Source organism: Schistocerca cancellata, chromosome 2, assembly GCF_023864275.1.
Source record: "Schistocerca cancellata isolate TAMUIC-IGC-003103 chromosome 2, iqSchCanc2.1, whole genome shotgun sequence".
In the NCBI taxonomy this organism is placed as follows: domain Eukaryota; kingdom Metazoa; phylum Arthropoda; class Insecta; order Orthoptera; family Acrididae; genus Schistocerca; species Schistocerca cancellata.
This window is the reverse complement of record NC_064627.1, coordinates 697,534,668-697,548,948: the sequence shown is the minus strand read 5'-3', so window position 1 is coordinate 697,548,948 and position 14,281 is coordinate 697,534,668. Positions and strand designations below refer to the sequence as shown.

Genomic DNA, 14,281 nt, shown 5'->3' with positions numbered 1-14,281 from the left:
CACATTCACCAGGGTGCCACTGGTTGGCCACAGTTGGAGCTCACTGCTGGAGGCAAAACTGGGGGAAGCTGCTAGCTACATCTGGAGGTCCCCAGGTGAGTGGCTGTACTGAAGTCTTCTGAGTCTGAAAAAGAAAATAGCCCATGAGTTCTTCCTACATGTCAATGAGTGCATTCTGGCCAGATGTTATTCCTGTGATGCGTAACGACACCTTGTTGATGATACGTAATGACACCTTGTTGATGTTTTATTCTAAATGTTGCATTGCTTAGGTACTGAATGATTGTACCTTGTACCTAAGATTTCTTACACTTCTACACATTGTAATGAGTACTGGATCATTTATTTTAAAATATTTTTGTCTTGACTGTTGTTGAAGTTTTAGCTGTGTATGCACAAGTGGCTTTACAATTTACCTTTAACTGTGATTCAGTCTTCAATGTAGTTTCTCTGCTGAAATCTGGCATCATGCAGAGTGGCTCTGCTCTGAGAGAGAGAAAAAAATCAATGAAATTAAATAATCATATGGCAGTTTCAGCCAGGAGACTTCATATGGGTTTTTTCAGCCACCTAGTGCAAGTCTTTTTATTTGGTGCCACTTCAGTGACTTGCATGTCAATGATGATGAAATGGTGATGAGGACAATGCAACATCCAGTCTCCAAGCAGATAAAATCTCTGACCCAGGTAGGAGTCAAACTGTGTCCCCCCTCACATGGCTGTCAGCCACACTGACTATTCAGCTTCTCCATAAGTACATTGGCTTCATGATGAAATGGTGCAGTTTTGTATTGTGAAATGCTATTCCCTTCAAAAAAAATATTCCATAGTTGAAAACTGAGTGTCATTGTCCAAACAAAGCCTGAATCATTCCCATTGATGACATTTAATCACAAATGAAAATTTTGATAATGCATCAATGATGATGATGAGCCAGTATCTTCCTAAAAAATGGCACTGCAAAATTGATGTGTAGATGTGAAGATGGTTTTGATGCCTGTTCCCATAGCAAATATTCTTGAGGAGGAGGTGACTGGCATTTTTGTTATCAGTGGCATTTAGGCAGGACCACTTCTATGTCCTGATCTATATTTTTCTAGTAGCAATGTTCTTTGGAAATGCACTTAGTATGTACTATGCCACAGTGCTATTGACAGAACACTTGGAGTACTATGGATTTATGTACCTCAGGAGTTACCTTCATGTTTTTCTGGATTCTGAATGTACTAGAATAATACCCTTGTACACTGTGAGTGCTTGTCTCGTATGCCAGAAAGATATAATTTCAAACTTATCAATTTTCTGTCAGTAGGCCACTCCATCTGAATGTACTGTTTAGTATTATGGGGCCTGGGTGTGTTGTCCTCATCACCATTTAATCATGAAACTGAATTATTTGGCACAAGCTAAGCAATAAAATTAGAATTTGATGGGAAATTTTCCACAGCATCTTGACTAACTAAATATAAAGAAATATATCTAAAAACAAAGATGTTGAGACTTACCAAACAAAAGCACTGGCAGGTCGATAGACACACAAACAAACACAAACATACACACAAAATTTGAGCTTTCGCAACCCCTGGTTGCTTCATCAGGAAAGAGGGAAGGAGAGGGAAAGATGAAAGGATGTGGGTTTTAAGGGAGAGGGTAAGGAGTCATTCCAATCCCAGGAGCGGAAAGACTTACCTTAGGGGGAAAAAAGGACAGGTATACACTCGCACACACACACATATCCATTCGCACATACACAGTCTCCCTTAAAACCCACATCCTTTCATCTTTCCCTCTCCTGCCCTCTTTCCTGACGAAGCAACCAGGGGTTGCGAAAGCTCGAATTTTGTGTGTATGTTTGTGTTTGTTTGTGTGTCTATCGACCTGCCAGCACTTTTGTTTGGTAAATCTCAACATCTTTGTTTTTAGATATATTTTTCCCACGTGGAATGTTTCCCTCTATTACATAAATATAAAGAAAAATACACTTGCTGAAGAATCAACATTTTTGTCCTGCCCTATAAGCAGTTCTGAAAGCAAATCTGCTGTGTTTTTCAGAAGAATTTAATGTAATTTGATCCATAGTTATTATCTCACAAAAGTAACACTCAGTGCTGCAGTCACTGAGGTGCCCAGAAGGAAAAGTATTGTTTGGTCCAAAGTTAGTCACAAAAGGCTTGTGGTTCATAAAGAGTGTGAATTTATGATCTTAAATCTATTTGTTTAATTTTTGCACAACAAAAATAATCACAAAAGTCTTCTTATCAATGTGACTGTAGTTTCTTTGAGCAACAGTCTGAGTTTTTTATGTGTACAGTATTGGCCATTGAAATTCAAGTTGTGAGTGTGATAAAACAGTGCCTTTGCTGTATATCAAATCATCAGCTTCTCTTGTTATCCTTTTATGTGTATCATATGTCTTGAGAAATTTAGCATCAAGCAAACTTTGCTTTATTAAATCCACGGTGCAGTTTGTTGTTCCAGTTACACTTTGTGTTCTTGTGTAATAATTTCTGTAGTGTTCTACTTATGGAAGAAGCATGTTTGATAAAGTTCTTAATTCAGCACATAATTTCTTGATGCCTTTAGGAAGTAGAAGGTTTTTTATTGCTTCAATATGTAGAAGTGTTGCCTTGATGCTGTATTCAGACAAAATGTGTCCTAAGTACTGCACTTCATGCTGGAAGAAGATGCACTTGTCTCTATAACATTTTAAATGTGTGGCTTGCAAAATTTTGAAGACAGATTCCAAATTATGTAACAACTCATCGGAGTTTTTCCTGAGGCAGTGATGTTGTCAAGATAGTTTGTAGCATTTTGAGCATTCTTAATTGTTCTAAATGTTGCTGGAACAAACTCAATACTCTGTCTAATCCAAATTGTTATCTTTTGTACCAATATAGACTAAACAGATTATTGATAACCAGAATCTTTGTGTTTCATTCTCCAATAGTATTTTTAAATACGCCTTCTTGAAATCAGGTTTCACCAAATAATTTTGATGTTAGTTCTTCTGGTTTCAGAATCAGATGAGAATAAATAATGGATTGTGTCTCCACAGATCCTTAATGTGCTATTTGGTTTCTGTACTACCAGAACTCTCATTGCCTGTTGGCTCCTAGCTATACATTCTATGATATCATTTTGTTCCAGGTCTGATTTTACCATTTTATGCAAAGGAAATATTGTATGTTTTGCAAAATTTTGGCACTGCATTCAGCTTCAACATGATGTGTGACTTGTAGTTCTTAATGCTGCTTGTTGCTTGTGAAAAAGTATTGTTAAATTGTTGCAACAGTGTTTATACTTTTTCTGTTGGAACATCAGTCTGAATCAGATTTGGTATCTTATGAACTGTGAAGCCTAGAGTGTTAAAAGATCAAATCCTGGCAAATTTGTTGCATTCAAGAATTAACATCTAAGAATCTTGGTTGTTTGGTAAATTACTTGTAAGCCACTTCCATTGTAAATTGAACTTTGTGGACTCTGCTAGTCGCTGTCACTAAATAGTGAACTCTGGAACTTTTTTGGTTTTTGCAGCCCTAATTGGTGGTATACCTGTTCTTTAATTGTTCAAAATGAAAAGCCTGTGTCAATTTGAAATTTTAGTGACACTTTGTTTGCTCTATGTGCTACAGTTAAAACTTTAACAGTCATAGAAAATATTGCATTCACATTATGTTTTGTGCGTGAAAGATTGTTTATTTGTTCATGTTCTTTGTGAGCATCACACCAAATTTTGTTCTCAATCTGTCTTGTACACCCAGCTGTCTTGTGTCATTGCCTTATGTGCTTTGTATGGCAGATTTCTTCTTTGTGCCATGCCTTGTGACAATAACTGTGTTTAGCATCTTGAAAGAAATCATTTTTCCATGAGTCATTAACTCTAAAACATGCACAAGATTTTAATTTTGTCTTACTAGATCTATTTATGGATAGTAGTGTCCATAAGACCTGTATTTTCCACATATGGCTACACATGTCACAAGGCCTTGACAGTTGCCAGTGCATTGTAAAAATATCATCATCATCACAATGTATTATCTCAGCTGATATTTGCGTCCATTTGTGTGCCCATATTAATAGCAGACAACCTTGCAAAGACATATTGATTAACCTAAACAGGTACTTACTTAATTTAGTGTCTGGTAAATGTATGAATAGGATACCTTCAATTAAAGAGTCTACATATGAATTTTTACGCTGATTATTTTCACACTGAAATTTACGCTCTGTAATTAGGCCATGTATCTGTGCTATCAACTTTTTATAGCCTTGATATTGTTTCTTTAAACATAGCCTGTGACTCAAAATACATTTCAAGTTTATTCTGAATTTTGAAGTAGGTAAATCAGTCTTTGAAATAATTTCTGGAGCACTGTGTACATGTCAGGCCTGGAATTGGCAATAAGAAAAGCTCAACATTCTACATCACATTGTGTGAGATGAGATATTGTTTCAGTCTTGAAATATAGGCCTGGTAGCCTTATAATTTATCATCAAACCCTGGAATGGGTGGTGGCAGCAGGTTAATTTGTGCTTAGCCAGCTTTCTTCTTTTCGTCCAGTTTCACCATGTCTTAGAGTTGCTACAGTAATAGGATAATAGGCTGCAGTACATCTGCTTGAAATTGTGTTGTGTCTGAAAAATATAACTCAAAACAGTGTGTGAAAGTCCTTAAGTTCTTCCTGGAAAAATAGGGAATTATCGGTACAGTTAAAAAAAAGTCAAAGACCCACATAATGAAAGTATTGCTGCAAAATCATTTCAGAAATGTAATCATGAAATGGGTTAAAAGTCACAGCTTTTCCCTTTTGCTGTTTATGAGTCTTTGGAAAATCTGTTGTTTACCTCATCACTAGTTCTGATTGGTGTGAATTCCTACTTTTATCTCATCACCACTTGTAACATAGTATTCATCACAACCTTAGAATGCCCGACATCACAGGTTGCAGATTGTGTACTCCCAACTACAGATATTTATTTGCTGTGCAGGGTGACTGGCCTGTTGCCCATGTTATGAGTGTTTTAGAATCCTGTGTAGCATGCAGGGTGACTGGCCTGCATGCTACACAGGATTCTAAAACACTCATAACATGGGCAACAAAAAATAAGATCAGTAATAAGTATTTATTAAGCTTGCATGAAAAATAATATTCAGCTTTTAGTGTTGACAGATGTATGGCTTGACATATGAAGTCCAGTGTGCTGACTAACCCAACATGTTGGAGATAACTATCTAATCTAAAAATGCTCAGCAAGACTGTTGTATTTGATAGTACTCTATTCTTTGTGTCTAATGCTTCCCTAGACACTTCTTGTTGATCAGTACAACAATTACTCATAAGTAACAGTTGCTATTATGGCAGAAATTGAAGATAACATCAGCTAATGTAGAAAGAACTGCAGCACCGTGGGCATTTGAACATGAACCCAGCATGAACTGCACAAAATATGATATTCTAGGCGTCACAATTCATGATGGGGTGAATCAGTTTTATACTGAACTTCCGACCAAAAAAGCTACAATCACTATTGCAAAAATGTGACAATATTTTCTTCAGAAGCAACAAGTACTCGATGTGAACTGGATGAGAGTGAACACTATTTATCGCATAACTGACAGAATAATCTTACATCTGTGAAGAGGAAAGCAGTTCCAAATATCAGTGATACCTGTCTCAGCTGATATCACTAATGGTGGATGAATCTGATGCTTTGACAGTCTTTTAGCAAAATCATAAATGGGCCCCATATTATGAGTGCCATCTAGGCAATAATAGAATGGGACTCAGTGTGGCACCATGGCTGGATTGCTTGCAAGGTGGCAATCCATTGTGCATATCATTGTGTACCAGTGATGATGTACACACCATTTTTCATATTTCCATATTTATCTGACAAGTCTCTTATAGAAATGGTTTATTTTCATCATGTGGTTTTAGAGCTAACTGATACTGTATTTTTTTAATGTTTTACTTTTATCTGTACAGTTTTATCAGACACCACACATTGTACTGGTGATGTGCAGTGAAAGAGAAACTATATCAACTTCCTACAATCTAAGGTCTATAAAATTGCATTTGAAGACAATAATTTTCTTTCCACATACAGAAGTACTTGTATAAAATTGTTATATGGGTATATGATTGTACTCTGATGTTATAATTTGTGTATGTCTTTGCTCTGGATCAATTTGCCAATTTTTAGGTGGTCCCATGTGAATATCACGCTGTCTACTATTTTGAGTTGAAAGTAGAAAATGCTCAAAACAGAAATGAAATATGGTAATTTGTAATGTACAGTACTTGATTACAGTTACTGAAGCATGAAGCATTGCCACCTGACTGAAAGATACTTAAAGAAGTGCTATGCTATTTCATTTAAATTGTGACTACATTTGGTTTTTTCATACCATACTAAAACAAAAGTAAGAATGATAAGATTTATAGGTAGTCTTCCAGATGAGAAGAAGTGAGTACCATATTTACTCGAATATAAGCTGCACCTGAAAAATGAGACTCGAAATCAAGGGAAAAAAAAATTTCCCAAATCTAAGCTGCACCTGAAATTTGAAACTTGAAATTCAAGGGGTGAGAAAAGTTTTAGACCACCCTCCAGATCGAAACAAAGTTGGTCCATTGTAATGTGAGACACAATTTAGGTCGAATGGATGAAGATACAGCTACAGTAGTTTAGTTCAAGTCATAAGCTTAGCAGTTAAGCTTTACCAGGTAGCCATTGCTATGTGTGAGGCACTCCGTCTGTATTTATAAGGGTACCCTTCCTTATCACATGCTTCATCTGGCTTGAATCAATTGATTATTTTGCTTTTATCTGATAAATGCCGTTCTCTTTGTTATAGGTGTTTATGTCACTCTAAGCTGAAAATTCATTATTGTACTGTGTCATGCATTGTTTATCGCATTCTAATAATGAGTGTTTATGACCTGTTGCCACTCACAGAATGGCTTGCTTTTGTGCACACTACCGCCGCTTACAAAAAAAAAAAAAAGTGAGGAATTGTCTTATTAGTGAAAAAATGACAAGAGACTGCTTTTTGTTGTTACTTACACTGCTTATTTCTTTGATAATGATCAACAAGATCCAAATAATAGACTGTGTATGATAGAAGATGAAACTTCCTAGGAGATTACAACTGTGTGCCGGGCTGAGACTCGAACTCAGGACCTTTGCCTTTCGCAGGCAAGTGCTCTACCATCTGAGCTACCCAAGCACAGCTCATGCCCTGTCCTCACAGCTTTACATCTGCCAGTACCTCATCTCCTCCTTCCAAACTTTACAGAAGCTCTCCTGCGAACTTTGCAAAATTAGCATTGCCGAAAGAAAGGATATTGCTGAGACATGGCTTAGCCACAGCATGGGGGATGTTTCCAGAATGAGATTTTCACTCTGCAGTGGAGTGTGCACTGATATGAAACTTCTTGACAGATTAAAAATTGTGTGCCAGGCTGAGACTCAAACTCGGGACCTTTGCCTTTCGCGGGCAAGTGCTCTACCTACTGAGCTACCCAAGCACAACTCACGCCCCACCCTCACAGCTTTACATCTGCCAGTACCTCATCTCCTACCTTCCAAACTTTAAAGAAGCTCTCTTGCAAACCTTGCAGAACTAGGACTCCCGAAAGAAAGGATAGCTCATATGGTAGAGCACTTGCCCTCATAAGGCAAAGGTCCCAAGTTCGAGTCTCGGTCTGGCACACAGTTTTAATCTGCCAGGAATATCAGCACACACTCTGCTGCAGAGTGAAAATCTCTTTCTGAAAACATCCCCCAGGCTGTAGCTAAGCCATGTCTCCACAATATCCTTTCTTTTGACAGTGCTAGTTCTGCAAGGTTCACAGCAGAGCAACAATTATAAAATAAGAATGAAAATAACTTAGAAATGAAATGCTGAAATTTAAATCAAAATTTTATTAGGTTTGTAACTCGTCTTATATGAAATGTTTAAAATATCAGTCATGATTCTGAATCACTATCACTCCATTCTTTGTTGCTCATTTCTTCATACAGAGCATGGTCCTCCATACCATCTAGTGCATTGGATATCAAACTTTTTTTAAATGCTTGTTACACAATTTGATTTGGAACACACTTGCATGCATCATAAATATTGGCACACTTGTGACAAACTATCGTGTTTTACATGGCCTGTTGGTGTCAGTTCTCTGTCACTTTTCAAAAGCCAGTCTGTGTACATCCATTTAAGTTTCTCCTTAAATGGTTTATTCAAACAGACACCAAGTGGTTGCAGAACTGACATCATCCTGCCTGGAATTACTGCCAAGTACATTTTGCTTTCCTCTAATTTTCATTTTACTGCAGGTGTTGTATGGCCTGCGTACACATCTAATACCAACAGACTGCGTAAACCAAGCATTGTATCAGGACGACGATTCTACACATACCTTATCCATTCCAGCACCATGTCCTCCGAAAACCACCCAGTTTTGTTTGCTTCTACAATTACAGTTTTTGGAAACACTTCTGATTTTGGTAAAGTCTTTCACGTGAAAACTATGTATGGGGGTAATTTACGTCCATCTGCTGTGCAAGCAAGCTTGACGGACATCCACTGTTTTTCACCCCATGATGTAAGAACACTTATGTTTTTCTTTCCTTTGGTGTCAACTGTATAATTTGACAGCATGTCAAAATATACGGGAGTTTGGTCAGCATTTCCTATCTGACAAAGAAGGTATTGCTTTTCTGTGTGCAGCCTAGTTATGAAGCGCTGAAATTCCACAAGTTTTTCTTCTGTGCAACTGAAGTTTGCTTCCAAAGTGAAAAACCACAGTGCTTCACAAACAGGTAAAGCCAGCTGTGACCAGCCTTAAAATTTTCCATTTTTTGTTCTCTAGCAATTACATATGCCTTAATTTTTAAAATTTCGGCATTCATAGGCAGAAATTTCTGACGCTGTTCCTTAACAAATTCATTTAAAATCACTTATAGTGCATGATATCGGCCACACACTGGTGTTAGAACTTCAAGTTTAACACATATATTTCGGAACGACACAACAACACATATAAGTCACAGAGTAAGTTGACATGTGTATTCGTTAGCATTCATTCGAATAAACACTGAGTCCCAGTCTAGCGGCCACTGCTCGGCTGGCCGCTTAGGTGGCACAGCTGCTGCACGGCTGGCAGACAGTGCCGCACGTAGAGGACGTGCATAATTGCACGGCGGCACTTTGAATGATCGGCGAGTCACAACAACTGGCCTATTAAATGCTTTCCTGTTGCTTGAACATTCAAATATTTTGTCTCTCTGCAGTCGCCATCGCCTGATATTGCGCTCATCAATCCCGTATCGCAGACCTGCAGCACTATTAGAACTTTGTTCCACAAAATAAATAACTCCCCTCTTGAATTTAGCACTATAATTAAAGCACTTCATTATGGTTCACTAACACCAACAAGCATTAGGTGCCACTACATGAAATCTTAATGAGCCCCAGCGTGTCAACTCGTGCAACAATCCTAAAGACTTGTGCATTGTTGGTATTTTTGTGTAAGAAATTTATTTTTGTTGCTATGGGTATTTGAAAGGCTGCTACATTCAAAGATGAACAATTCGGAATTCTATTTACTTCATTGGATAATGTATGAAGATGCAGTGGTCGAAACTCAGGGCAGAAAAAAAACTCGTCTTCTACCTTTTTTTAAATTTATTTACTGATGCAGAGGTTTTGGTGCCAGTATTTATCTTTGTGCCTGCAAAGCAAGCCTGTGTTGTGCTACATATATTCGACAGCAGAAGTTAGTTGTGGTAGCACCTACCAACATTTTTCATAACTTCTGCTTACTTTGCACTTGATTCTAAGCCAGAGGTGGTTTTTTGGATTACAAAAAATGGAAAAAAAGTGTGTGTTATCACACACTAGTTTCTGAGGCACACACAGAGCTTTCAGTAATAGAAGTGTGGCAGTGATGATCAGCTACAACTTCAGAACCATAATCAAGCCAAACCCAAATCCAGCTATGGCACTCTGGGCCACCTGGGGCGCTTGCAGGTAAGCAAATGCCCATTTCTTATGGACTTCTGATGTGAGATACTCCTCACATAAAGGTGATATACTGAGAATACAAACCGGAAGGTGTATAAGTAATTTGCAGGGGTGCTCCAAGCTATTACTCTTGACTTATTGTTAACAAATGTAAGATACTCATATTTATAGACCTCCATGTAAATGTTATTTGCTTTATATTAAAATGTACTTAAGCAGTGAAATTTAAGAGAAAGTATTCATCAACTCAACACTACTGTCAGATTCAAAATTGATATTCCAAGAAATAGACAGGTAACAGCAGCCCACTCAGCTGGAGTTAGACCCCTAGAAGTAATTCATAAATCATAACATTTGGATTGCTATATTCTGCAAAATTGTTCCACATGAAATGATATAATCAGCTGTCAGAAAATCCATTTTCGAATATAACAGAATTACTTAAATTAAATTGTGTCAATCTGATATTCTAAGACTCATAGTGTATTTCTTTATGTCTGTTGTTGCCGACCACGGTGGTCTAGTGGTTCTGGCGCTGCAGTCCGGAACCGCGGGACTGCTACGGTCGCAGGTTCGAATCCTGCCTCGGGCATGGGTGTGTACGATGTCCTTAGATTAGTTAGGTTTAAGTACTTCTAAGTTCTAGGGGACTTATGACCTAAGATGTTGAGTCCCATAGTGCTCAGAGCCAGCCATATGTCTGTAGTTATATAAAAGTGATGAAGCCTATTTAATTGTATATTTTATATTTAAAAAGAAAGATGATGAGACTTACCCAACAAAAGCGCTGGCAGGTCGATAGACACACAAATAAACACAAACATACACACAAAACTCAAAAATACACACAAGTGTGTCTATCGACCTGCCAGCGCTTTTGTTGGGTAAGTCTCATCATCTTTCTTTTTAAATATATTTTTCCCACGTGGAATGTTTCCCTCTATTATGTTCATATCATTAATTGTATATTTTCAGTGACATACAGATTTTTTATTCATGAGTATGATGTTGGTGTGAATGTATAGTTTATCATATCCTTTAGATTCACGAAAATAGCAAGCATGCCCCCTGAGGAAGACAGAGATTCAGAAAGAGGGATGTGCATACTTACTTATATAAAATAAGCCTTTCATGCATGTTACCTCTTTCTCTTAATAGCATTAATATGTTAATCATTCATAATATAAAAGGTCTATTTTCTTAGTTAATGTATCCAGTCAGGCTATAGGTGAGCAGGAGCTGTAGACTCTGCAAAATCAAATAAACTTGCTGAGAATATTAATATCCTAATACAGCACATTAAACATAATAAATGATTGTACTGTTCATTTACAGTCTGTTAAGAGTTTTTGTCATCATATATTTCAATTTTTGCTATAGGTCCTGAATCTGAAGAAATTGTTTTCAAGGACAACTTATCAACTTACCTCCTTTCTGGAAAACAACGTAGCTGTCATGCCTTTTTGGCATGTGGATTAGTAATACAATTAGTCTGTTTTCTATCCATAATCACAGCACTTCTCCTCTTCATTCTTGTAAGTATTGCATTGCTTTTCTTCTTTTTGTATGCATCTCTTATTGACTTCTGCTAACAAGATGTTAACTCATTTGAAATGGTGAAAATATACAGCACAGAAAGAGTTGGAAAAAATACTACTGCATATCATTTGTCTGCCTCTCTGCAGTACTGTCTACATGTATAGTCTGTGAACCACTGTGAAATGCATGACAGAATGTCCCACTGTACAAGTTGTTAGGGCATTTTCCCATTCTTTTCATGTATGGAGCATGGGAAGAATGATTGCTTAAATGTCTCTGTGCATACTGTAATCAATCTAATCTTCTCCTCATGATCTCTGTGGGAAAAGCATGTAGTGGGTTGGAGTATATTCCTAAAGTCACCATTTAAAACTGGTTCTTGTAACTTTGTTAGCAGACTTTCTCAGGATAGTTTCTGAGTACCTAATTCATTTCTTTCAAGATATCTGTGACACTCTCCCATGGGTCAAAGAAACCTGTAACTGTTCTTGCAGTCTTTCTCTGTACATGTTTAATATCCCCTGCTAGTCGTAGTCACTACAGGTCCCACACACTTGGGCATTATTCTTGGATGGGTTGCATGAGTTTTTTGTGTGCAGTGCCCTTGCAGAATCTGCTACCTGCTTTCCTCATGACTGAGTCTATATGATTATTCAATTACATGTTGCTACTAAGTGTTCCGCCCAGGTATTTGTATGAGTTTACTGATTCCAGCTGTGACTCAATGATTTTATACCCACAGGATACTATTTTTTCCTTTTTTTTGAAGTGCACAATTTTACATTCCTGAATGTTTAAAACACTTCGCCAGTCTTTTCACCACTTTGAAATCTTATCATGGTTTGACAGAATATTTATGTAGCTTTGTTCAGACTGTACTTCACTGTAGGTAACTGCATCATCTGCAAAAAGTCTGAGGTTGCTGTTAACATTGCCCACAAGGTCATTAACACAAGGGACCCAACACACTTCCCTGGGGTACACCCAAAGTTATTTCTACATGTGTTAATGACTCTCCATTCAAGACCACATGCTGCATCATCCTCACCAAGAAATCCTCAATCTAGCCACAACTTATGTCTAGTAAGTGTGGTGCTGAGTCAAATGTTTTTCAGAAATCAAGAAATCCTGCACCTGCCTGACTGCCTTGATCCAGGGCTTTCAAGATGTCATGTGAGAAAAGTGTGATACATGTTTTCAAAGTCCATGCTGACTGGTATGGAGGAAGTTGTTCTACATGAGATACCTCATTAGGTTGGAGCTCGAAATATGTTCTAAGATTCTATAATAAATGGGTGCCAAGTATATTTGATGGTAGTTTTGTGGATCACTTCTGGTACCTTTCTTGGAGACAGTGGTAACCTGCACTTTCTTGCAGCTAATTAGTATGATTTTTGTACAAGGGTTCTATGCTAGATTATAGTTAACAGCAGGGCTAACTCAGCCCCAAACTGAGTATAGAATCTGATAGAGATTACATAGGGCCATGCAGCTTTATTCAGTGTCACCAATTTCAGCTGTTTCTCAGGGCCACTGCCATTAATATCTGTTTCAGTCATCTTGTCAGTGGTATGATAATTAAACTGATGGCATGAGGGCAACACACCTGGGTTTTCCTTTGTAAAGAACATTTGAAAACAGAGTTAAGCATTTCTGTTTTCGCTTTGCTACTCTCAATTTCAAGTCCATGAATGACTTGACAGTAAGTTTGGTGCCACTAGCAGCCTTTACACATGACCAGAGTTTCTTTGGGTTTTGTGACAGATCTTTCAACAATAGGCTGCTACAGTAGTCACCAAAGGCTTACAGTAGTCACCAAAGGCTTAATGCGTTGCTCTCTTGACTGCCAAATGCCTTTCATTCAGCATCTGTCTGTAACTTTTTGTTTTGATTTATATCTATTATACAATAGTCTCTGTATCTTTAGAATTTTCTTAACAGTGACAATTTCTCTCATCATGAACTGTTCTCCAGAGTAGTATTTATCCAGTGCAAGGTAAATTATTCTTGTAAACTTGCACCATAGTTCCTCCACATGCTCCTAACCTGAGCTAATAGTTTCAAGTTCCTCATTGACTTCTTTGTTTGCTTTTTGAACATATAAAACTTTCTACTTGCTTTAGTTGCCCTTTTTAGTTTGGTATTCATTGTTGCTGTATTTGTCTCATGGTCACTGATACCAGTTTCAGTGTGGACAGCCTGAAAGAGGTTGGATCTGTTTGTTATCATTAGATCTAATATATTTCCATCATGAGTGGGGTACTGAACTATCTATTCTAGGTAGTTTTCAGAGAAGGCTTTAGTAACTTTTTACTGGATGTCTTGTCACATCCACCACTAATGAAACTACAATTATCCCAGTTGATTGATGGGTGATTAAAGTCTTCTATGATGATTATAATATGATTAGAGAATTTATATACAAGCGAACTGAGATTATGTCTAAATTTTTTGTTTATATCAGGAGGTGAATCTGGTGTTAAATAGAAAGATTCTACTATAATTTTATGTCCACCCTCGATTCTGAGCGACCAGTGGGACTCGCTTCACCTGTTTTGGGGAAACCTGTTTTGTCCAGTGTCAGGAAAAGGCAAAATCAAAAGGGTAGCGGTCTATTAATCATTGGCAGTTCCAATGTGCAATGAATAAAGGTGCTCCTTAGGGAAATGGCAGCAAGGGACAGGAAAAAACACCAGATGCACTCAGTTTGTAT

General features: G+C 37.6%; 1 protein-coding gene across 1 annotated transcript in view; it reads left to right on the top strand.

Annotated features, from left to right (window-relative positions):
• Window positions 1-14,281, top strand: part of LOC126162473 (ATP-binding cassette sub-family C member 12-like) — a 516,794-nt gene that overhangs the window by 310,840 nt on the left and 191,673 nt on the right. Inside the window, exon 19 of the mRNA XM_049919007.1 lies at window positions 11,410-11,564. Within this exon, the coding sequence (XP_049774964.1) occupies window positions 11,410-11,564 (155 nt within the window). The remainder of the gene's footprint in view (window positions 1-11,409; window positions 11,565-14,281) is intronic.